This window comes from Clinocottus analis, unplaced genomic scaffold (assembly GCF_023055335.1).
Source record: "Clinocottus analis isolate CAN_PGR_092001 unplaced genomic scaffold, fCliAna1.0.p SCAF_14, whole genome shotgun sequence".
Taxonomy (NCBI): domain Eukaryota; kingdom Metazoa; phylum Chordata; class Actinopteri; order Perciformes; family Cottidae; genus Clinocottus; species Clinocottus analis.
The window spans coordinates 6,905,673-6,932,191 of NW_027175865.1; the positions used below are offsets into that span (position 1 = coordinate 6,905,673).

Genomic DNA, 26,519 nt, shown 5'->3' on the forward strand with positions numbered 1-26,519 from the left:
CAGCATCACAGTTAATAAAACCAGCTCTTGTAGGGATGGATGACTGAATGGATGGATGAATACGGCAGCAAGAGGGAAGGAAGAGCAAGAATCTTAAGGTTGAGTGGATCTATGGATGGATGGGTTGAAGAGGTGAGGTGATGGGAAAAGAAGGGACGCATGAATTGAGGGAGAGTGAGAAACAACAGCTGGAAGGTGAGGAGGCAGAGATCAAGATGAGACCACATCAATGCAAGAAAATGTTTCAGAAGTGGGAGAAATATTTCCAATCCCCGATGTCTGATCTCTGTCTGGCTTTTCTTTGTTGAAAGTCTTCTGTATTCGTGATCGACATACAATAGCAAAGCTGCATTATTTGAGATCAATGGAATGATTTATACATTTCATTTTTCATCCAGGCAAATATAGATAAGCTAATTGCACGTGTTGTCCCAGCGTCTGCATCTAATTTTATTTGTAGAATTAGCTGAAAAAGTAAAGGCCGAGGACAGAAAAGACATAAGATTCAATGATAACTAAATGCAATCAGATTCCCTGTTAACCTCATATTTCCTAACACAAACAACACACACACACACACACACACACACACGCACAAACGAGTTGCAACAAGTTTGCATCATTAAAATCCTATTGGCTATGTTTTGTGTTTTATTTTTCATTGCAAAGTTGTAAATGTAAGTCTTGGTCTATACATGTGCTCGTGATCTATTAGATCTAGTTTGTACACGACAGTGTGTTGTGTGTCAACCTTGGGATGCTATTTATAGTATTGTTTGGTACAGGAGGGTGGACGACTGTCCGTGTTGGTATGAATTATAAATGGTGAGAATGATGAGAGAGAGAGAGAGAGAGAGAGAGAGAGAGAGAGAGAGAGGGAGAGAGAGAGAGAGAGAGAGAGAGAGAGAGACTGTGGTGAGGTTCAGTAATGTTTACAAGGGATCTAATCTTTTCCAGTGGAAGGTTTTCTTCAGCCTCTGCAATATCACTGAGCACAATTTGTCTGTCATTGATCTATCTTTAAACTTGCAACCGAATGTTTTTTTTTTTCTCCACTAACCTGTGTTATAATGAAATATTCAGTTTGACTTGTAGTTGAAAGTGAATGCGCTTTCAAATATTGATCAGTTATCAGCAGCGGTAGCGAGGAGTGAGGCTGCCTGCTGCTCAGCGCTTCATTGTATCAATTTTTATTGGGATATTTTTTGTGTGTAATAATTACCTGTGTGTGTGTGTGTGTGTACACAGTGTCTTAGAAAGTACGCTTTTGATTAACACATCTGCCAAGTCGTACCTACATTTGTTTTCCCCACAATACCAGTTGCCATACATTATTTGTTCATAGAAACTAAAGCAAAATTTAACTTTTTTAAATCAAGTAACTAAATAAACAGTGTTTACACTAAATAGTAAACACTACTGTAGTAGTGTCAACAGTAAATTAACACATTAGTGTTCATTTAGTTTTCAAAACCTTTGACGAAATGTGTTTGTCAATGAGCTGATTTTCCACGACTTAGAGAAGGTGATGACGAGACACCAACGTCATTAGATCCTAAACGAGTATATCAACATGCAATGTGGTTGGCGTATGAAGATGAGACTATATTATACGCCAAAAAGAAGAGAAAAAAAAGATGGACAGTGTTTCTTTTTCAATGCAGCAATTTCCTTTCCTGTGCGCGACCTCACCGACAGCACACGCTGAGCAGTGAGAAGGACTCAGAGCAACTCACGTTAGTCAAAGTTAACAATCACAGTTAACAACAGGGCCAGGGAGAAAGAAACAAAACAATCTTTGTCTCAGCTGGATCGACCGATGGGAAATGTGAAATATAATTTAATGCGAAAACCAGTTTTTATTGAGTAAAACAAAAGGGTGCTACTCTACAGTAGTGACACGTTGGTCGGGAGGGCGTTATCAGCTGTAACCGGCATAAGAGCAGAGTGACATCCACAAAGTGTCCCGTGGGACACGAACATGCGCCAAAAGCACGATCCCTGCTCAGGTAGTCATTACTCCACCATATCTTTACATAGCATATAGTTGTTTAATGCTAGGTTAGAGCTCTGAATATAATATTTAAAAAAAAACACATTTACGAAAGAGGAACATTTATTATTTAGGATAAGTTATTAATTTATTAATGAAATTTCTTTTACCCATGTCCTTCTTTCTGCAATATGTTGCAAGGTCAGAGTTAATATATCACTGAAGCACACTTTTAGAGGCACATTTAGTTAGACAAGGATCATATTTTGAATTGATGCAGTCAGCCAGAGTCCTGACAATGTTGAACTACTGCAGCGATCCCTTATAGGTTATTACAAAACTATGAATTTTTAATCGAGGCTGACTTTTGTCAAAAACATAGACCCAGGGTTTGCTCTATTATAACCTGGTTTTAATATTGCTGTGCAATAGCACTCCATCCCTCTCTATCTCTGTCTTTTTTCCTTTTGGCCATGAATAATTGCTGTAGCTGCTTTTAAATACTGCAGGTGTATTGATCAAGTTGACTTATAGGGTAAACTGTAAGATATCCTCAACAAACTGATCAATGGAACTACATGAGCCCCTGCTGTGAATTACATGTATGCAACTTTTGCTGATGTCACTAGTTCCCAAATGTGCATGGTGAATTACTAAAATGTAAATAAATGGGAGGCATTGAGTTTCTACACTTCCTCCATCTGGACTATACAGTTCCATCTCTTTAGGTTCTGTAATACGCTCCCTGCATGTCAATGCTTGTATCTAGATTGAATGCGTATTGATTCTGAGCATCAGTATTGCCTGAAATAAAACACACCCAGGAAAAACAACTGTCGAGGAAAGAAATGAAAGAACCTTTTCTTCGATTGATAGGCATTAAAACATGAAAAGACGGTTTGAATGAAGTTTTTTTCTTCACAGTCAAGAATGCAATGAAATTGAAAGCCAACATTTAAGTTGGGAAAAACAAAAAAAAAGCCTTCATTTATGTTATTTCTGCACTCGTTGAACTAGATAAATTGAAATCACTATAGTTTTCTCTTTTTTTGACAGGTTCTACGTTGTTGTTTTTTTCAGATATGTTGACGTCATCAACAGAAAAGGGGCTAAAAGAGAAACACACAATGCTTGGACACATGCAGGTCCCTCAGCTGGACATAATAGCTGATATGCTGGGTCACGTTCAGCAGACACTGCAAGTGTGTGTATCTGTGTGTGTGTGTGTGTTTGTGTGTGAGAACAAGTAGAGGACATGCAGCCTGGAGCAATGAATTCCAATAGCTTAGTACCCCAAGGATACATGCACGCATGCACACACACACACACACACACACACACACATACACACACACACAGTAATTCAAACCATCACACTCACACAGAGCTTGTATACAGCTCGAAACTATGTTTTATTCAGAACAATGCCGGAGCCTAAAGGAAATGCTAATGTAGATTTTAAGATTTCTTACATCCCGCATACTCAGAGATGGATTGATTTGTTTTGGGAGTGTGTAAGAGAGTCTTTGCATTGCATTATTGAAAACAGAGACACAAACACAAAAAGCAAAACTACCAGTGTGCGTCCAGGACAAATATTAATCCATGACATTGTTCAAAAGGGCTTATGCGGTTATGTTAGGGTTGTCTGGCGTAAAGAGAGAATTCCCAGCCTTTTAATGTGGATGTCCAATCAGTGAGGATGCTAAAGGCAGTCGATTCGAGCAATACATTCTTCGGTGGGTGCTATATTGACCGAAAAAGCTGATTTTGCAGATAAGAAATCTGTTGCCCTCCCTGCATCCAGCGCCATTAGATGTGCTAGTGACGAAGTTGGAGGCAAGTAAGAACTACAGGCTGTGTTAGCTTGAATTTCTAATCTCCTGCTCTGGGTAGCCAGGGGGCGTGCTCCAATGCTACTCAAAAAGAAACTTCCTGAAACTGTAAGCTTCTTTGTGTACAGAAAGTAACAAAATCACACTCCTCCTTCTCCGTTAATATAGCAAAACGCAATATAGCTTCAATTGGCTGCACTAACTCGACATCCACGTAAGAAGTGATGGATTTCCTTACATACCATCCTTTATATTCAGGTTCAGGTTCATAAAGAGCTCAGTCTTAGCATCTCTCTCATTAAGACCCCTTCCCAAACCTTACTCCAGATACCAAAATGTATGTGCACAATTAATGTGATTACAGCACAATATACTGTGCTACTTTGCCCTTTTAATCACAAAGTTATAAATGTATTATGTGTGTGTGAGTGTGTGTGTGTGTGTGTGTGTGTGTGTGTGTGTGTGTGTGTGTGTGTGTGTGTGTGTGTGTGTGTATGCAACAGAGGCAGTTTTGCATTTCTTGCCAGGTTTATATGTCTGTGGAAAAATTGTGTGACCGCAACCGTACAAAGTGCAGTCAAGAGATTCGGTTAAAAAAGATGGGCATCACAAAAGTCTCCCCCTCCCGCCCCTTCCAAACTCATACACACACACACACACACACACACACACACACACACACACACACACACACACACACACACACACACTCACATGCACACTTTGAGAGTTAAATTAGAAGCATAATTGACATTGTTTCTCTTTACTGGGTTGTGATCTTAGCTTTTTTTATTCCAATTTGCTTGGCCCACAAGCTTGCCGTTAGCAGCGCCTCCAGCTGTGTGCTTTTTGATTTAAATGGGGGATGTGCTTATAACGCCAAGAGGCCATTTCAAGCAAAGTGAAGTGTATAATTTCTTCAGACAAATTCTTTCCATTTTTGTCAGCATAATGTGTGTCCTCTTTTGGCCGTGTGCTATTTTTTTCTTCTGAAAGCCGTAATGTTATAATCTCAACAATGCTTGGAACAACATCAACTCAGGATGAAAGACACACAAATTCAACAAGAATTCTAATAGAAACTTAATATTAAAGATGGTATGCAGACACTACATCCATTTAAAGACTCAATTTCACCACATGTCTTCATGTAAGCCTCGCCGACTCAAATGGCAAATACAGGTATGCTTTTAAAAAGAACACAAGAACAATAAGACATTAACACTTGGTTTTCTTCCACCTCAGTCAGCTCTGCTCTCTCAGAAACATCTGCCACTGATCTTCACTAACATATTCATGAGCCTTGAAGTTTCTGGTTGTGACCGCTGCTGCACTCTTTCTCCCTCAAGGTTTGTCTTTACCGGATGTGAATCAGTCATATTTTTTAGTCATCTGTCTGTCTCAACAGAAAGACTGTCATTTTAACAAATGTTGCTGTCTGCACCAGTTCCATGCAGGCTGGTGCTTCATCAGCTTCCATCACTCATGCATCAGTACAACCTGAAGCATGCTTATATTCTTGAAAGCTAATTTTCCTTTTGTTTGCACTCATAAAGCAAAGGCTCTGGCCATCCTAAATCAATGTGTATCTTACACAGAAATGGAATGCTCTAAAATGAAAGAATTCCGTTGTCCATGAAGCATGAGAGTGAGAGAAAGACGGAGACAAACAGAAAACAAGTATGAAATTTAATTGGATGGGAAGTGAAGTGGTCTAGCTCTGAACCGCTGGTCCCCCTCAGCAGCGCTGCCCAATCTGACACATTCTGCCGAGTATGAAAGTCGGCGTCTTTGTCTCCGGAGCAAACCCCTTGTCTTCCATCACGTACAGGCAGGGTTAAGACTGCTTCGTTACGTCAGTGGTGATTGCTTCAGAGGTTTTCTCTGCAGGCTTAGCAGGAGTGTACTGGTTTCAAACAGCCAGCTGGTGCCACAGTAGTGATGCTGCCAGATTATTAATAATCTGCACCCATCCCTTCTATGACATTTTGGATAGCAGCCACTTCCATTGAATCAATTTGCAGTCCAACAACAGTGGCAATGCTTCTTACTATCACACAATGTTGGCGCACCTCATGAACCTCATCCACTTTTAATTTGTGTAGTCCCACTGGTGTATTTAGCATTGTTCTTTGCTATTTTGCAACAGTTTGTACTCGTATCCTTAAAGTGATAATCCTTCTTGACTGCTTGGCCCCACCTGAACAGACAGCCTCCCACTCACCATGAATAGAAATGAGGCTTCAGCATTCAATAATTCATCCAAGCGACATATTCGTGCCCCGACCCAAAAGTAGTGAACACGCTGAACAGGTATTTCTGGTACTCTCTGTTTTATCTTAAAGTGGCAACATGACAACATTTCAACTCTACAGAGACAACCCGTTCACTTTCCGTTTCCCTCAGAGTCTGCTTCCTGACGCGCAGTGACGTCATCAATATGCAGATGAGCGCATGACACATCTGCTAACTTCAAGTGACTTTTGGAGCCAGTGCCAACGACTTTGATTATAAAAGAGCTGCACAGCGTCGGACACACTGCCTTGAGTATTCTTGTGGTTTATCTTGGAATAATGTTTGACTAGCCCCCTGTTCCTGCGCCCAGGATTCACCTGCCTGCACTTCAGCCCAGCCACCACCGCTCTACCTGCATTCACCTGGAGTACAAATCACCAGTGTTCTTTGAATACAAATCCATTCCTCCACCTTACCTTGCTGTCCATTTGTCTGCGCTCGGGTCCAGCCTAAAGCAACTCGTAACAGAAAGGACTTTCACAAATGTGGCCCCTGATGTTATTGCAGATCTAGATTTTGGATTTGGGTCTCTCCGTCTGATGGCGTCCGCCAGAGAAGTGAAAGAAAGAAGAAAGTTCATTAGCCAAACCTTTTGTCTTCAAGTGACAGTTGTCTTGAGACGTAACATCTCTCAAGGCTGGAGTTGTTCAATGTGGAGCCAGGACCGACGCCCCCGGCCCATAAGCACCACTAGCAGTCACCTTGCTGTTTGTCAGCTAACACCTCCTCACTTGTAGCAGCTTCACACATCATCCATTCCCTCCAGCCTGTGAGAGGACATGAAACACCCTCCCTGCTCTTGACCTCAAATACATCAACTGCACCACTAGTGTACAATTACTACAAACACCTCAGCAAAGGTGAACAAACTGGAGCAAAACCTGAGAAAGAGGTGGCTCAGTTCCTTTACACTGTCACCTGTAAACAGAAGACCAGAAGACAGAGGGTGTGAGGAGAAGGAAAAGACGGGAAGTGCTTTTTTGGCTCCATTGTCATTGTGGAATAATTGACTTCAACCTCCTCAGATGTCGCTCCACCGTAATACAAACGCTTTTATTGAGTGATACCTGGCAAAATCCCTTATCTGTCATTGTGCCTCTGTACGCCTCTGTCTCAGACGATAACTGCAGAATGAACACTCTGACCTTTTAGTGGAAGATTCCCCTCATCCATCTATCTTTTTCTCTTCAATCGTCTACATCCCTCACTCCCTCTCGTCTCTGTCCATCCTAACATCTATTTTCTCTCCTTGGACAAATGTACCTGATTGCGTCCTCATATCCCCTTCAGTTTATGAATAAGGAAACTAATTATACAAATCACTTGTGAATCCACTAATTATGAAAATCATATTTTATGTCAACATTTAAATACAGTGTTAAGCATTGCAACTTTATTAAAAGTGCTTTAAAGTTATGATTGAGTCATCATTCTTTCCACGAAAGAGACTCCAACCTGAACGGAAGTAGCATTTCAATGCCAGTTTAAAATCCAAGAAGAATTTATTACTGCAAAAGTTTAATGTTCTTTTATATGGTATTTTTTTGCAGACATGAGGCTGATTTATGGCTGCAAGTTTAAAGATCAAAATAAAGAATAAAATGTAATGATGTTATTGTCGTTCTTGTTTTTATGTTGTTGGCAATCTCTAACCGAGATCATTTGCTCTAAATTCTGCATTTTCAGAGCTGGTGGAAGGTTCTGTTTGCGACAGTGGTCTCTCTGATGTCATTTCTCTGTTTTTTTACTGATGGATACTAACTGAAGTTGAGATGCTATTTTCATTTTCTCACCGCTGAAACGTGCTCTTGTTGAGTGGAACATAATGAGCCTCATTTCTCAACGTTGCATCGGAACGTATGAAGGCAAACACCACTTTCTAAACAAACTTTGGGGTTCATAAAAAAAGAGAATGTGGGAATTCAGTAAGGTGGACACGCACCAAATCCGTTGACGTATGTGAATTCAATGGGGAGCATGATGGATGGCACCACATCTGAATTGGCATAATCATGACTGGACCCTGACTTAGTACAAATGAGGTCCTGCAAGGCAGCAGACTCATGAATATCTGGTCAATCAGTCAAACTAGGCAATGCTGAACAAATATGAATCAAGATTCAGTTATTTATCGCATCAAATGTTTTCACAAACCTATTTTAGTTCATGTTAAAATGTAAAATAGGAAAGTTTGTCACCCGGTTGTCATGTTGAAAACAGTCGAGCCAAAACCAAACACCGCCCACTGGTCTTTCTGTTTGTAGGCCATATTTTGTGAATCTCCACCATCAGCACGACTGGAACAATAAATATTGGGTCATGCGGCGTTTCTTGCGTAGCTGTTTCCCCCTCTCCTCCGTCACTACCACGCTCAGCAGGGATTCTCCGGTCATTGCAGCATGGGGGTTGTGCTTCGGTTTCCTCGAGCCCCCTCCGCCTGTGGCACAAACACTCTGTTTGTGAACAGCTTTGAGCCTTTTGGCTTCAGCTTTTTTGTTGGATGGCTTCTTTTTTTTATTTCAGAGAGGGTCTGACCTTCTGAGCTGGCAACATTCACTGCCCCTGTCACAGACTGTCACTCTATAGAGTTTGTGCCATTTGTAATGCCCACACTGTGTCCACCAAACATTATATTATTCCTCTCACAACAGGTACTTAAATCTCACACTGGGTGAAATCTTTTCATTGACCGTTTGTTGGTGACTAGCCGTTAAACAAGTGCGGCAAGAGGCTTGCTGCGCCAAATCTCAAGTTTAATGAGATTCATTGTTTTATAAATGAAAAAAGCCCCTGATATCTGTAAGCGAGTCGTCTCGCTCTCTAAGTGAGACATCAAACAACCATGTGTGGCACATTTAGCCACACGTGATGATTGTAAGAGCCTGAACTCAACACTGTCAAACTGAGAAAGATATAGGAAGAAGCACAAGCACATGTTAAAGAGAGTTGAGTTTGACTGCAGCGCGCACAGTATGGCACAATTGACCCAGTCATTTTCTATATTGGATTGTTCTGCATTTTGGCTTGAAAGCTTTTGCTTTTAAACGATTTTGATTGATTTTCTACTGCCTTCATGCACTGTCCTTCAAGATGAAAGCTCTTTTCACATCAACAGTAGAACTTGCCCCTTTCTATTTAAGTTTGATTAATATACCCGGTCTTCTATCATGTTTACCATTTAATGACTTGAACTGAGTGAGCAGGCAGCCATTCAGGGTCTATCTCAAGGACTATTCAACATGATACATGGCTGTTGATGGTCACTCAGTGACTTTTTCTGTGATCAAACATGTGACCTTTCGGTAATTGGATGGTATCTCAAACCACTGTGTCACCCAGCCTATAATACTCTCTGCACCCTCGTCGTCCATCTCCATTCATATCAGAGCTCTGACGTTGCCATAGATTGAAGTAAGGGGAAAAAAAACATCAGCTTATGTTATTTTATGTACCTAGTTTCTCCTCTGAAATCCTTTTTCTTTACACTCGCCATCTTAAAATACAGCTTTCTTCCAAGTTTGTAAACGCTGAACCATTGAAGATATTCTTGTGGTTTTAAGAAAGCCGCATTAAGTGATGGCTTTCATAAAAGCATTCACAATCCATATAGCAGGTGGTTGTGATCATTGCTGCTCAATGCCTTAGGACTCCTGTGCTGATACACACTATGATACACATTACATTAATGTACAAATTAATGGAGGGGATTGATTAAATTGTGATTATTATTGAGTTTTTAAATGGCGTGTTTTAATCAGAGAGTAACACGTGTGCTGTTGTGAGATAAATGGATCAATTATGTGTACTCTGGAATTAGCAGCTTAACATGTTGTCCAACAAGCACCTGCCTGTTGTTGCCTCTGTTTTGTTCTGTTTCTCACTCCAGATGATTCTCATAAGCCCCAGACACAGGTACAGTAGGCCTACGTGGAGAACAATTCACATGATGATGTCCTCTGTACGGATTAATCTGAGCAAAATGGAAAATATGTGTGACAGCAGGTGACAAACCAGTGATCAGTAACACTTGCAATATAACATTCTTTGTAATTACTTTTTTACTTTAAAAGAAAGCTTTTCGGATCAGCAGGGCAGAGACGTTTTCAGGTATTCCAAGCACCAAATGCAGACCCAGGGAGGCAGTAGAGTTTTGCTGTATCCTGAGTGAGAAACAGTGCTAATTTAATTAAGACAAATATTTTCTTGGGTTGTATATGTAGAGTACATACAGTGTATAAATATATATATGTCTGTATGTCTTTCACATAAATGCTTGTTGCAATAAAAACATGGCAACAGAAGACAAATCCGTATCATCCATTCAAAGAAACGACTGAGTCACCCCATCACAACATCAGCAGCTTTTGGTTGGATTCACCAATAGTCATGCTGTTCTTTCCAGTCTTCCTTATCATTACCTGACATATGGGTCCACTTATGCCTACAATCATAAGCGTTGAATGTAAGCTCTTTGCACACACAATAACTTCCCTATGGCATCATTGTAAGCAGCAGTAGGTCCCCGCATACTGCGTTTTATATACCTACACTGGAGCTGAGCAGGGGGGGCTACAGTTATCTCTGGACAAGAAGATCTGAGCATCAGTTGAGCTCATTTGAAATGTGCATACAAGAGTGTTGCCCTGAGCATGTACTGTATTTTCTATCATTGTCAATATGTATCTATAAAAAAAGATGACCGAGATAACCCAGAGAACATCCATTTTCTCTGCATCAAATTATGTTTGAATAGTCTTTGTGGCATGAAGTCGTGTGTCAAAGTCAGGACCTGATTGGGTGCATGTACTCTGCATCTGGAACACCGCGAGGCGGAAACAATCTAACAATCCGTTTTAAGAGAAACACAACAGATAACTACCCCACGCGTTTTCTGTGTCGGGTCAAACAAGAGTCAATACAACATTTCACCCTGCCTGACCATTACTCATGTAATAAAAAGTCTAACACAATCCCCCTGCCCTGCCATCCCATTTAGACGCTTGGCTTGGTATATCCCTTTAACACTCATTTCATGTTTGAAAAATTATCAATATTAGGTGTCACAAAAAATGTTTTTGCACCTGTTCAACAACCCTCGTGACACAATGTTCAGCAGAGCTGTGGTTGAATTATAACTATAATATATCTTTGTAAAGCAATTTTCTTGGCGCAAAGCACCAGTACAGTACAATGGGTCTGATACATGAGCTGCTGCATGATTCATTCAAGAACACTAAAGCAAAGAAAGCTACTGCTGATGATCCCTCAAGTGTGTCTGATGAGAAGCTTTGGGAGCCATCTTTTTCATAAGCAAAGCAAACAATACACTTTATTATTACCTATAGGACAGCGTCACATCTCATTCTGACAATTATGTCTGACAATCGTTTTTCCTACTCTTTTATTGAATAATACAGCTTAAACAGAGATCAATTTAGAAAAAAAAACAAACATAATTATTGCAGATTCTAAAGCCACTTGGTGAAAATGTGTGATGGCCTATGTACCTAAAGTTAACTTGACTTGAGTCTACATGAAGTCTCATGAATATAATAAGGGATTTAGACCCTCCACTCAACTCAGGCTTATGCTTTTCTGTTAGGCCAATATTTTGACCATGGATTATGATCGCAAACCTAAAATGTGCACATACAGTTTTTGTGATGAAGGGAAGAGACAAAACTTCTTGGACTGAGTGAACAATGTGGAAACGATGACGAATTGCATTTTTCAACAGTTTTTTTTAATCAAAATGTAGTGATATGGATCAGATGATGATTTGTAGTTTTTAGTTTTTATTATTATATTGAATTACATACACAAGAGTCTCCTCTTTTCCTTTTTTGACTTGGCATCATAGACGGACACCCTTATAGACCACTATGTTCATCTCTCTCTCTCTCTCTCTCTCTCTCTCTCTCTCTCTCTCTCTCTCTCTCTCTCTCTCTCTCTCTCTCTCCTTTGATGCTTTTCTAAGTGTGACCTCATTGTTTACTTCATTAAACTGAAAGCTATAAATTTGACACCCCTCATCCCAAAGACACATACCCACACATAGTCTACATACTGCCACAATCACACAGCGCACACACACGCACACACACACACACACACACACACACACACACACACACACACACACACACACACCCTATCAATCAGGTGAGGCTGGTGACAGCTTCACAGTTGGTGCTGGATTTACAACCCCAAAAAACGCCCTGCCTGTGCATGTGTGTTTGATCGAGGGTGCGTTCGTGTCCTGCTCTGATAGTGTAAAGAGGAAAGAGGTAGTGAAACGAGGGACTGAGATGTAGCTAAACAACGGCGTAAGAAGACTCCTCCATCCCTGCAGCAGTGTGTGAGACGAGACAGTATCAGCGACGGCAGTACACAACTTAGATTTAGTTCGTCTCGCTCAAAATGGCTGCACACATGGTCCATCACTGCTTTATTAGAGATCACACACAAAAAGCATATTTGACCACACACACAGACCCACATACATGGTGCATTGGAGCGCAGTCGATTGCATCCAAATCACCACTATCTGAAAGTAATGGGAAGTGGTGGCTGGGGGCTACGTCCGCTTCTCCCCTTCAAAACCAGACGCTACATCATTATCTCGCTTCAATGTGCAACAGGACCAGCAGGATTGAGCTCAGACTTGTCTGAACGGTGTAATCCTCCCGAATGTTTGTTTTCTGTGTCACTGGTGACAAAACATGCCTCGCTTATCAACTGAAACACTTAGGAAAGATAAATGTCACTCGAACACAACGCCAACGGGAGGAGACAAAGTAAAGAGCAGAGTCTGAGCCTCTCGAACAGTCCTGGTACGCGAATTTGCCTCGCACATCTGTCGATTTGGAGTTATTAAATTACGTGTGTCATGTAGAGCAAATGCTTGAATCTCTACAGAACTAAGCCTTCAATTAGTAATTGTAAATGTCGACAAATGCATCTGTATAAAGCAGCAGACGTTGCTTGTACTTGTTTTGACTCGCGGGCTGTCACAATCATCAGCATTTAATTGATGATTAATTGTCCAAATACAGGCAGGAATTAGTTATTCCACCATTTTTGACTGAACAACATTGTTCGTCTGTCTTCTTTATAAAAGAAAAGACACTTTTATTCTTCCATTGATTCCAGTAAGGAGCTTGATACAGTTAGAAGGGATGCTCTGCTAGTTTTACATTGATATTGAATTCTTGGTAGTAATGAATATGAACAACCATCAATTCACGTGCGTTTGTTGTTCTTGTGCCATCAGGACCGAAGTTGTTGCTCACTCCTGGGTTACACTGTACATTTCCTACGTGCTCATGAATACTCACCAAATTCACTTTCTAGTTCTATCGCCACATTTGTTCCCTTGGCTTACAATTCCTGTGATTGCAGAATTCAAGAAGACAATTATACAAAATGATCAAAGTCGGCTCAAATGTTCGCAATCAGGTAATTATGTAATAATTGCAGCAGATCTAGACACACAATGTTCCTGCTTCAGATTTTCACAAGTTTCAGGAATGAAAAATACATATATTAACCTGAGAAGTCATGGGACTTCCTCAGCACATAAAGCACTATGGCATCCTTCACCCTATGAACATAAAATATTTGTGGTCATGGTGTCGCAGAAGCCTCATATCACCAGTTGGCTTTTGCACATACATTGTTTCTACGGGGTTTCTGCAGGACGATGGCGGTAATGCCATTCCTCCCCTCTTCCCCTTTTCAATCAGATGGCATCTGTATCCATCCTCACAGAAACCGAGGGCAACACTCCGGATGTTTTCTGCCATGTGTGAAACTAATCAGAGCCAAAAACCTGGTGCATGTGTGTGTGTGTGTGTGTGTGTGTGTGTGCATGAGTGTGTGTGTGTGTGTGTGTGTGTGTGTGTGTGTGTGTGTGTGTGTGTGTGTCTGTGTGTCTGTGTGTGTGTCTGTTTGCAATAGCCACTGGCAACTTGTTGTAAAGTCAATGATGCTGCCGCTTGTCGTACATTTCGCCCCTTTCACACAGACCGACACACGTTCACACACCCATATACAATCTGTCTCCCTCCACACACACACCCCACAAGCAACAATGCTTGTGAGCAGCTGGTGATGAACAAATATTCTCTCTGTTGAAGAGTGAGTGGGCATAAATGCCTCCATGTGTGTGTGTGTGTGCCTATGTGTGTGTTTGCAAAATGGGAATCACTCGATTGTGTCGACAGCAGCCGCCTTCCCGCCCTCCGGCACTGTGGCTCCTGATTGGATATCTCGTTAGTCAATTACCTCATTAGTGGATATCCCGTTGAGGGACCATGCTCTGCTGGCAAAAATTAAATAAATACCTCCTTTTGGTTTTGCTTGGATGCCGCTCTTTTACAAAATCTTAAAAAGAAAAAAAAAAAAGATTTCTATGGTCTGCAGTAGCAGTTAATCCGCCTTCTCATTTACACACATGACCGCTTTATGCCAGTCCCAGAGGGGCTCAAGTCAAATCGTCGGAATACACACTTGACAGGGTCTCGTTGCCTCCCTGCTGTGAGGATGCTGCTGCCCTGCTGTTCTCGAGCGGAGCCGCCGCATCTGAAGGAAGTCCCCTTCGTATGAAATAGGCTTGATATTGCAAAGCATTGTGGATCCTGTCCCCGGGGACAATGGCATTTTAGCGTCCAACAGTATGTGAAATCTGATTGAGCCATCTATTGTCTTTCTTCTGCGCATCGTCATCATAACCCATTATTTGTCCCCAGGGTGAGTATGAATAGCAAAGACGGAGATCACGTCTGAATTGGCCAGCACACTGCATTTCGCCAGGTGGGATGTGTGTGATATTAAGAAGGAAGATCGACAATAAAAGTCAGAATGCTTCAACAGAAGGGCTTGTCAGGAAGGAGAATGGCGTCGGAAACCAAAACCTTGGATTTGTGAAGCCCTGAAAACGTTCTAAATCCAGCAATCTGCAGTTCATGCACACTTCACGAAGCAATTTGCGGCGTGTCTGAAGGTCCAAGACTTGGCAGGATATGACCTAAGGATGTGACCTGTTTTCTCATGGACTTTAAAAAAAAAAGTTTTTTCTCCACACAACGACTTCTGTCACTTTTTAAATCGCAAATCTGTACACTTTGTCATTCTAGCTTTAGTACCAGTTTTACTAATTTACTGCACAAGGTGAGGTAAGGCCGTACCCAGCTCCAACAGTTTAACAGCAGTTCAACATCCGTCATTTCATGCTGCCAGCATCTCTTAGCTCTTTCAAGAAGAAGGTGTTTGTCTGACATAAAGTACAATTGTCATGGCACAGAAGGACAGTGCTGCTCTTTCTTGGAGATCACTAATGAATTCCCTTTATGCTTCGCCTGCTGCACTGTGCGTTCTTGTCTCAGGAGAACTCGCAGACATGTCAAACCCAAAACAAAACATCATGTGTGTGAAAAGATCCTGAAAAGGCGTGCCGCGCTCCATTGTGCCGTGCACAATTACGGCAATGAGGATCGTATATGGAGAAGAAATTGCAGATTGATTTAAGCACTTGTCAGCTGTGGCCTTCCAAAGAGACGAGGGGTGTCATCTCAAATCGTGAAAAACAAAGTGATTGCTATGATCAGAACAATTGCACCGTAATGGGCACAAATAAATCGGTTTTTGGAGATAAAAAAAACAAGCAAACAATCACGTACAACGTGGTTTGAGCCAGTGGCACCAGTATGGGGGGGGGGAAATGAGGACAAGTTGACCGGTTCAGTTGTGTCAACACCATTACTTTAAACAACACACAGATGCCACCAGCTGCTTACAATACAAGCTGCTCTGGATGAGGCTTAATATACAGTAGAACGAGTAAAGTATGCAAAGTCAACCTTAGCTTCCCGGGTTTCTAGGACATGCTGGTGTACATTACGTCTGCCTTTCAGTATGTCTACTTTTTGGAGGCGACTGCAAAGAAGCATTCAGAAAAGTGTTTTACTCATGCAAGTCTCTCCAGCTCCACCATCTCATTCTTTCTCAGTTTCACCTCTCTCTCTTTCTCTCTCTCTCACTTTCACACATACATTTCCATTTATTTTTGAGGCACAGACTCCCATCCCCCTCCTCTGTCCTCCTCCGATCACTTCATTCTCTGTCTACCATTCTCTTGCCTGAATGTTTTACATCTTGTACCTCCCATTCCCCCACCCTCCACCTTCTCTTCTGTCTCTCTCCCTCTTCCTTTTACTCTCACTTTCCTCCCCTCTTTCCTCCCCTTGCGTCGCTGTGTCTCATCATCTCTTTTTTTCCTTCTCCATCTCTCTCTCTATCCTCTCGTACTCATATTTTGCTTCTCTCCTTCTGCTTTTACTGCCTTCCCTCAGCTCATGTCCCACTCTCTCAGGTCTCTCTTTCTTTTATATAGCGGCATTCTTCCCTCTGCTCTCCCCTTCACACCCTTCTCTCCTACCTCACACCCTTCCCTCCCTCCCTCCCTCCCTTTGCCCTCTCCCTTCTGTCCACTATCCTTTCTTGTTCTTTCTCTTCCTCTCTCTAGCTCTCTCTCTCTCTCTCTCTCTCGGAAACCTCACACATGGCTTATTGATTTCTAAAAGCAACATGCAGACGTACTGCCGATATATGGCCCACAAATCCGCACACAGAAGATGTGAGACACATGTGCAGTTGGGTACATGCGAACGGACGGTGTGCGCAGCGTGCACGCTCCCAAGGCGTGCGGTGAATATTTAGATGATGCCAGAATGATTAACAATGGGTTTGTGATGGGGAGAAAGAGGGAGGGAGACGAGGGGGAGAGAGACTGTGCCTGTAGATGGCAGGAGAGTGCTTTAAGGGAACGTGCAGAAGCAGCTTTCTCACACACACACACACACACACACATGTGCACACACATATTCAGGCACGCACACACACCCACACATATTCTCATTAACCCTCATACAGGCGCATTTATACGGCTACACCTGAGAGAATATTCCTCCGCCTCACATAAATTCCTTAAATTGATTTCAGAAAAAACACACGCACACACACACATACATACACACACACACACACACAGATTTGCATGTTTTCCTCGGGGCTGATCAGTGACGAGTCTGAAACGCCCCCTGACGTTGACGTCATTCATATTTCTAACAGAAGTGATGTTGAATATGGTGATGTGTTTTTCTTTTCTTTTCTTTTGGGACTCATAAGCGTTTGGATTTGTCTGGCAAAATGCATTTGTTTCGTTGGCAACAGTAAAACAAATGTTTTCAATACATAGTCCTATGTGCCGTTAGTTAATTAATTGAAGACAAGGAACTAATTAAAGGATTTCATGACAAAAACATATAAAAATGAAATCACCTCATATTCAACAATGTCATCTTTATTTCCAGTGATAGTAGTTTTAAGAACAAGTCATAAAAACTCCCTCAATCTCTGCATAAACTGAGAGGTTTCCATAAACTCCATCCACCAGCTCCCTGCTCTCTTAACTGAAACGGCCTCCAGTTCAAGGACTCAACATCATCTCAACTCTGAGCACAATCCAGTCATAACCTTGGAGGAAAACCACAAGCCATGCAGCCAGAAACGGATGGTCGGAGATGGGTTCTGATACCCCGGCTTCCTCTAGGGGGAAAAGAAAAAATTGATTTGTCTGAAAAAAAGATACCCAAGACAGTTGATTCAGTAGTTAAGATCTGCTCAGAGTGTCTCAGAATCAAACCCACACCTCAAATAGCATTGTTCAAACTCCACTGTTTAAGTGCAACAGTTGACATCATGCCCACTGAAGTCCCTCCCTCCAAAAGCTGTGACACATCCAGTTATCTCATGTCAATAACATGGACAATTGTTGCTGTTTTGAGAAGAAAAAAAAAAAATTACGCTCCATTTGCCTTGAACCATGAAGAGGTCAGCCGGCAAACTCAAGCTAATGCTTATTATGATGTGAGTTTGTATTTCCCATGCTCCACTTTTATATTTGTGAAGCATATTAGTTTTACAGCGGCACTTAGGCTTTTTGTTGTTATTGACTTGATTGCTACTCATCATTTTCTCTTTTTAAAGTAAAAATCTATACAAAATTCAATGCTATGCCTCAGTAAAAGAGGTGGCTGTGCTAGACTGACAAAAGAAATGGAAATGTGCCAATTACATCACTGTCATTATGATATTACTTTCAGTGAAACTGAAATATGTGATGCTATTTGGAGTTGGAGGTGACAGAAGGCAGTGTTCTTTATAGCTTCCCTCATTTCTGACGACATGTTTTGGATGAGATAATATTTTCATTGCAGAAAACTAGCAATGCTTAAAATACGACTAGGAAAATGATCCAGGCAAGTTTCACAGAGTTGCCAAGATGTGACATTCAGGGCTTTTTTAAACAATTGATAGAAGTGGTTTTTGTGGTATGGATTATATATTTCAATGTATAATATTTAGACTTATCGAAGACATATAATATAGTAATACTTATTTGTTGATGTTTTACTCCATTTTCCCAGTGGACTGTGGTGATGTCACAGCAGAAGCCGCAGCAGCTAACACACTGTTGAATTGTATTGCCTCTTAACATTCACATATATGGACTTGAACATCATGAGTTGCCATGAAGAACCACTCAACAGCCTCACTTCACCCAACGAAGGGATGAGCGCCTGCGTCTTTCATGTGCCACCAAATTCCCAAAGTCGCCCTTCAATTGATTTCATGTCAGTGGACAAGTGGATCAATGAGGGATGCTGAACCAACAGTTATCGGTTGGTCCATGTGACCATGTGGCAGTGCTATTCCTCACACACGTGTTTCCCTTGTGCTTTGAATGTGGCTTGGTTTCCTCTTCCTCTTTAATTTGGTCGAATTTGAGCATCCAGAGGTAAAGTTTTGGCACGCGCCCGTTCCTCTGCGCCAGTGGTGCCACCCTCTGCGCACGGCCCGGTGTTCAAAACGGACCAACATTCACCCAAACCACAGTCTACTTTTAACAGAGCTCGTCCTATGCCATTGTTTCCGAGCCAAAAGCACGTGAGTGGAAGCAGGCGCTTACGAGGAGCACTTGAAGGCAGCATTTCTGTACTGGCGGGGTGAAGGAAGAGACGCACCAGCCGCCACACCGGGAGAATACACCGAAGTACAGCAAGCAGAGGGGACGATGATACGTCTCCTCTGGTTTCTGACAGCAACAGGGATTGTCATTTCTATCTTTTCCTCGTTGGACTTTCACGGCGAACTAAAGGAGGACTTTCTCTCACCATAACGAGCTCCGGTTTGGCTCGTTTGGTATCAGGACATTGAAGGAGACGCTTATGTGGAAACAAGTCCGACTGACGACAGAGTGATTCATTTATCTTCTTTTCAGTAGGGCTGAAGATGCAACATTTTCCTCGCGGTTGTTTGTGAGAGAGACAGGAGGAGACTCGGAGGAGGAGAAGGAGGAGAAGGAGGAGAAGAGGACGGTTTGAGAGACGCGCACGAGTGAAGAGACGGATGAGAGAAGGGTCATCCGGCCACAAGAACACATCCAAACAAATGCCCCTGTGCGTTTTTTGAGACACCGAGAAGGGAACAGAAACACCGCAGAGGGGATTTTATAAGAGACACGCGAGACACGGAGGACAGGAGACTGGACAGGGGAGGAGAAGCTGTTGAGGAGAAGGGGAGTCGGGGTGGAGGAGAGGAGAGGAGAGGAAAGCCAAACAGAAAGCGGGATATTTCAGAATGAAGAGGAGATGCAGCCCGGAGGCGCTCTGGGTTTCAAGCTCTCCCTGACTCTCTGTCACTCTTTTGCAAGAGAACGGGACGGAAGAGAGAGACATTGACGACGAGTGCCGGAGAGTGGATTTAAAGACAGAGACAACCTGTGTGCCCGTCCCGTCTCCCCATCCGCTTCCCTCTCTCTGGATGTTGCATATCATTTTGGGGATATGAAGGATTTATCTAGTCTATGTTAGAAGGAGGAGGCAAAGAAAACGCACGCGCCCCCGCCCCCCTCTTCTCTCTCTCTCTTTCTTTCTCTCTCTCCCTCCCTCCCTCTTTCTCTCTCTCTCCCCTCTCTCTCTCTCTCTCTCTCTCCCTCTCTCTCCCCCTCCGTTTCTCTGGATGTGAAGCAGCATGCGGCCCGGTGAGAGCTTAGAGGGCTCGCGCTCGGCTCGCGGAAGATGTATCGCCGTTAATGATATTGCTAATAGCGGCACGGAACGCTGTCTCGCGCACCCCGCGTCGCCAGAGAGGAGGATGAAGAGGGGGACGACGAAGAGGAGGATGAGAGTGATGAGCGAGGGGATGACGGACGGAGGAATGACGGTGATGCGCTGTTTTCTGTGGAGTCTCGTTCTGAGCTCGCTCTCCTCGCGCGCGCAAGGTAAGGGGGATGCGACACGCGCAGGCACGCGCGCACACGCACACACGCACACAGTCATAAGGGGCACTTCACGCGCAGTGACATAAACGCCCTCACTCGCACACTCGCGGTTTGGGTGAGACTGTGTGCTGAGTTTTTTTTTTTTTCCTTCTTCTTCTTCTTCTTCTTCTTCTTCTGCAGTAAAAAAAGAAAGATGCTGCTTCTGGTGTGCGCGTGTGTGGGGTGAAGAAAAAGGAAGTGTGTGTGTCTGTGTGATGGTGTCTGCGTGCGTGCGAGGATGTCTGTGAGGTGTCTGTGCGTGTGTGTGTGTGTGTGTGTGTGAGTGAGAGGGGGAGATGTGCGTGTGGGCGCGTGCATGGCTGTATGGTGTGTTGCGGAGGAGAGAGGAGAAATAGAAATTGGCTTACAGGGAGGATGAAGGGAAAGAAGGATAGAGCCGGCAACAACCTCTTTCCCTCCTTCCTCATTTTCTGCTTGCTTCAGTTTGCTCTTTCTCGCTCTGTCCCTCTCTCTCTCTCTCTCTCTCTCTCTCTCTCTCTCTCTCTCTCTCTCTCTCTCTCTCTCTCTCTCTCTCTCTCTCTCTCTCTCTCTCTCTCTCTCTCTCTCTCTCTCTCTCATACACACGCTCTCTCTCTATCTCTCCATCCTTCTCTTCAATACATCCATTGAGCTGGTAGCCAATAAATATTCTTGCGGTAGCTCTTGGGCTGTGGCAGTGAACGTGAGCTGCTTATACCAAAGTGTGTGCGTGTGTGTGTGTGTGTGTGTGTGTGTGTGTGTGTGTGTGTGTGTGCGTGTGTGCGTGTGTGAACGTGAGTTGTTTGTAGTGATGAGACCAGAGCCTTACACAGCATTTTATTCCCAAATATCTGCCACCATGCCTATATTTGTTCATTTCTACCCGATTTCAGTTAAACGATGTTATGTAACGGTGGCGTCTCCCTTTTCCCTCTCTTTCTCTCCTCCACACTTTTGTACTTTGTCCCTCGACTCCGTCTCTCTCTTCTCCCCCGTCTTCTCTCTCTTTCCTTCTTGGGTGAGATACGATGTTAAAATATTCACAGTAAAGCACACTTTCTTCCACTTTCTTTATTGGTTTGCGTCTTGGTCTTCCTCTGCTTTCCATTTATAGTTTCTCTCTTTTTATCGTGTTCAGAAATGCTGTATGAACACACACACGCACACACACACGCACACACACACACACACACACACACGCACGCACGCACGCACGCACAGACACACATACACGCAAACACAGCCATTGCTGCAGCAGGTGAGGCTTCAGTGGTATGGAAACTATTCATCAGCGTATCCCGACCAAAGAAAGGGAGAGGAGGATGAATATGGGGAGGAGGAGAAGTGAGGCGGTGGAGAGACTGAAAATGGGCTCATGAGGAAATGAGGCAGGAGGAGAGGAAAGGAGGGGAAGAGAGAGTTGAGTGACAAAAAAAACAGAGAGAAACGATTCAATAGAAAGAGACGGACACTCTGAGCTTCTGACAGCATCGAGCAGGCTGACGATTTGCTCAGAGAAATCATGACGGCATGTTGGGTTAAGGTTTGGTGAACAGAAAGGTGGAGTTTGTGTTGTTTGTAAATTGTTCAGGACGACAAAGGGAACCTCGGAAGCTCTACCGTGGAGGCCGGAACCATTTGTCATTGTAAAGTCTGCATGACCCTCCAGTGGGGAGATCATGTGCAGGCTGAGCAGGGACACAATGGATGTCTACAGTGACACCAGGAACGTCGTGACACTGATTGTAGTTCCAATTTTAGAGAGTTAACAAAACCCCCCCCCCCAAAAAAACAGGAATCGGCAGTCTTTTTTCGGAAAGGATTTTGTTTCACGGTTCACTCTGATGGACAGTTGAGAGATTGTGATTCGCAGTCTGTCAAGCTAACAGGAAGACAAGAACGGTGGGATTTCCTCCGGCACAAAAGATCTAATTCGAACCCCTTTGGGGCACAGATCTTGGCGCTGATCTCCTCATGGCTGCCTGTGAGAGACCTTATAGTATCAGATATACTTCCAAGTTCCTCGTGGAATGAATGTGGTCTATTTGAGCCTGGCTCAGGAATACTTTCAGCGAAATGCATTATGACTAATAAAATGTCAAAAGTAGATACGTAAATCGAAAAAGCAAGCGAGCAAATAAATCCTTTTTTTGTGTGTCAAGGCTGGAAAGAAAGGTAAATACACGTGTAATTAAATGTCCCCTTGATCCATGCTGACATTTTGGGGACCGAGGTTTTAAAAAGAGGCTGGAAAATTAAAACCAGCCACCAGCCAAACGCTGTTACATTTTGGCTGTGGCCGGTGAATTAGTCTACTCTACTGGCCCTTGGCAGGTAACCAATCATTGTATAGACCCGCAATTCTATTCTAAAAACCAATCTAAACGGTAAAGTAATGAAATAGGCGGTAATGAATTCACACCTTGTTGAAGCCAGTGGACAAAAAAAAAAAAAACGCAAATTTGACACGAGAGGCCGTTTCCAAAGAGGGAGCATCTTTTGTCTCGCTGATCCTTCTAATTGAGGAGTGTGTGTTCCACGACGTCCTGGTGTAATAAAGCCAGGTCAGGAGGACAATCTCAGGAGAGAGCTGATGAGAGGTTTCAACACCCCAGCTTGCTTTGGACCCTGCCTGCGTCTCTGACAGGTCATTATAAAAGTGTTATACTCTTTTTGCACATTTCTTGATGTGTGCATGTGGAGAAATCATCCTCAAAAGAAGTTTCTCTAGGAGTCAAAAGATGAAAATGTGCCGTACGAGTCCTCCGCTCTTCCTCACCCCTCCTCCCTGATCCCCTCGTGTCTGTTTCATCTGCTCTCCTTCCTCCTGCTCCGCTCAGCTTAACTCCACCTCTCCTCTCTTCCCCTCTCCTGTCCCCTGCCCCTCTGTTTTCCTCTCCTCTGCTCAGCACTTCTTCTGTGCTCTCATCTCTCCTCTGGGCTCCCACTCTTCCTTTCGTCTGTCAGATTTGTCCTGTGGCTCCAGAGGCTTAATTTACTCACCAAACATACTCAATCGCACACGTGCGCACATGCACACAAGACAAAAACCCACACACATTTCTCCCCGTCTCCCGGGCTCTTAAATGTATTCTGGGCTACATTCAGCCTGTCAGAATCAAACCGAGAGCGCCGTCCAACCTCACAACCTGCACCTCTGCAACAGATCTGTGTTTGAGCTGCTTTTCACCACCACCTCTCAGATTAACCTTATCACAGATTTACTGGCGGTATGGATTTCGTCAGCACTCAATCAAAGGACTAACACGGATCAATCAGCGAGCACTAATTATCTTTTAGACAGTCCGGTAATCCATTGGTGGTCATCGGTGGGGTTACAGATGCAAACAGGTCCTTATGGCGAGTCTGCAGCACGTGACCAAGTATTTAAACCCTAAAAATAGCTCATTTAATGTATATAGACGAGCCATGGAAATGCTTTGTTCCTGCAACATGGCGAAATTGAACTGTATCAGTCATCCGCTGGTGGCGTCTGGTAATTTAATGCTGGTCATCAGTGTTACATTGGACCGGCCGCCCGGCGCAGTGGGACCGTCCTCCAACCAGGTTTTACAACCCATCACTGGATATCACATTGATTGGTGCGGACGACAACCCTTGACGTCAATGACCAGTCATTGATTGATATTGTCCATTAATATGCCGCCGCTGCTAATCATTTACCTGTGTTCCAGCATTTTGGGAATCATTCTCTGCTGTCAATTATCGATTGATATTCTACGCACAATTAATAACAAGGTTTAATGGTGAGCTCGGAGGCAAAAGGAGAAAAAACAAACAAATTATGCCTGCGTTGACAAGCAGCGGGACACGCCGTCTCATGCACAGACACACATTTGTACTGTTGGTACACTGCGCACACACGCAGCGGCCGGCAAGCACTCTCGCACTGAACATTAGCGCAACACAGACTCTAACACACATCTAATCCCGTGGCTTATGGCGGGTTTCTCCGGGAGTGAGATGTGTCTGTCGCAGAGTCAGCCTCTTGATCATATAAATACTTTTGACTTACAGAGGAAAAGAGAAGAGAATAAGATCAAGGTGGTTGTGCAATGTGAAGGAGGGTGAGAGTAACGCGTACTGCATACGTATTCTTTTGTTTTATACTGTTGCTTTCTCAACATTGTCCCTCTTGACTTTCCTTCACCTAATCCTCCACTCCATGCTTTTCCAAAAACCATAGAGTGAATATGTAATGACTTGTTTTTTATTGCTATTCTACATCTTCGTCTCGCCTCTCCTCTCCCAGATGGAGAATAGCTTTACGTAGCACAAGAAAATGTGAAGGCATGGATGTGTTTTCCACACCAGAGGCCATGAAACACATCCCAGGTGATACTTTGATATAATGTTGACTTTTTAAAGAATGGTTTTAACCAAAAGCACATATTTTCTTAACATTAAGGTGGCTTTATTTCGATGAATGTAACCCTGATTCAAATAGCATTAGCGAAGAACTAAACATTGAACAAATGTTGGCAGAGAAGATTTTGCTGATACATTCAATATGAACATACCTGCTTCAGTCTGGATTTATGGAATACGGCAGTGCTCATTTTGACCATACTTTTCTTTCTGATGGGGATCTGTACTGGGAACTCTGTTGTTGAGTAATGAGCGAGTATGTGTTTGCTGCGTAAACTTATCCTTGATACTTTGGTTGCTCCATACCATGTTTTTTCTCTCCATCCATCTTCCTCCAGCCCTAATCGTCCATTCTTTTTTTCTCCTGCCTCTCCTTACCAACATGGTGAATTTCTAATCACCAGCTTTCTCATACATCCCTCATCTCCTCTTCCCTCCTTCCTTTTATCCTTTAGTCTTGCCTCTGCTCTCTCCCCTCCCTCTCGCCCCTGTCCCTAGGGAATTTCTTATACGTGTTACTTGTAATAGGTGGGAGCTCACTGGCTTCAGCTCTGATAATCTCTCATATGTATTTTCCCTCTTAGCCGACAAACAGGGTGCACATTTAATCCCTCCACACAGATTTCCATCAGGAAAATGTTTTTTTTTTTAATTGCTCGAGAGCCAAATCTTCTTCATAGTTGTGTTTGCCTTCTATGATTTTTCGAGATGCCAGCTTGCACATATTGAACAGGCTGCTAAATTGAAAGAAGAGATAATTTCGTCATGCAAATTGAAGTAAAGAGAGACTGCACTCCAGCGAGCTCTTCCAGCTGTTCCCGGGCCCGGTGGATCCATAACAGCTTTTTATATACAAATGCTCTTTTCCTCTAAGGTCTAGTGCAAATGTGCATTTACAGGCCGGTGTCATGAGTGTAATAAGTAGAAGCATAATTCATCATAATTGAATACAAAGACATGGCAGCGTCCTGCAGGAGCCATCAGCGAAGATGCTCTGCCATGGCCTAACTAACAAAATCATGGAATTTCGGAAAGTATATTTTTAATGTGTCTCTCATGTGTTTTGTCCCTGAAACTTCATTATATTTGTGTGTATTTCATCCCAAATTCCAGTAAATGCACATATATACGCACAAATACACACACTGCTTAAATTGCTATGAATTGTTCCAGATATGAAACAAGGCTCTGATTATAGGCCCGTCAAATTGGGAAAATCAGCTGTGTTTCTCAATTACTGACTGAGAAGGTGACTTTTGGCAGATATGAGCTTTCAGAAAGACACAAGCTTTTTGTGTACACTCAAAGACACACACACACACAAACTCAGACACACGGTTACATTGAACACACAAACACAATCTGTCAGTCTTCCATATCCTCTTCATTATTTCAAAGATGATTAGAAGTAGACATGACATGAACATGTTGAGCGAGCACACGCACACACACGCAGACACACACACACACACACACACACACAAACAGAAATAAACACATAAATATACAAAAATATGGTGGGCGCATTAAGGAAGCCTGGGATGCCCCGGAGTTGTGACCGTAAACACACAAGCGCACGCACACACTCGTTATAGGAACGTGTTACAGGACGAGGCAGATGAGAAATTAAAAAAGACAGATTGTC

The 26,519-nt window shown here is 43.1% G+C and overlaps 1 protein-coding gene across 5 annotated transcripts in view; it reads left to right on the plus strand.

Annotated features, from left to right (window-relative positions):
* Positions 1 to 20,183: 20,183 nt before the first annotated feature.
* Positions 20,184 to 26,519, plus strand: part of csmd3b (CUB and Sushi multiple domains 3b) — a 297,260-nt gene continuing 290,924 nt past the window's right edge. For all 5 annotated transcript variants that reach the window (XM_068575849.1, XM_068575850.1, XM_068575851.1 and 2 more), the window contains exon 1: positions 20,184 to 20,467. In XM_068575849.1, the coding sequence (XP_068431950.1) occupies positions 20,218 to 20,467 (250 nt within the window). In that variant the 5' untranslated portion in view covers positions 20,184 to 20,217. The remainder of the gene's footprint in view (positions 20,468 to 26,519) is intronic.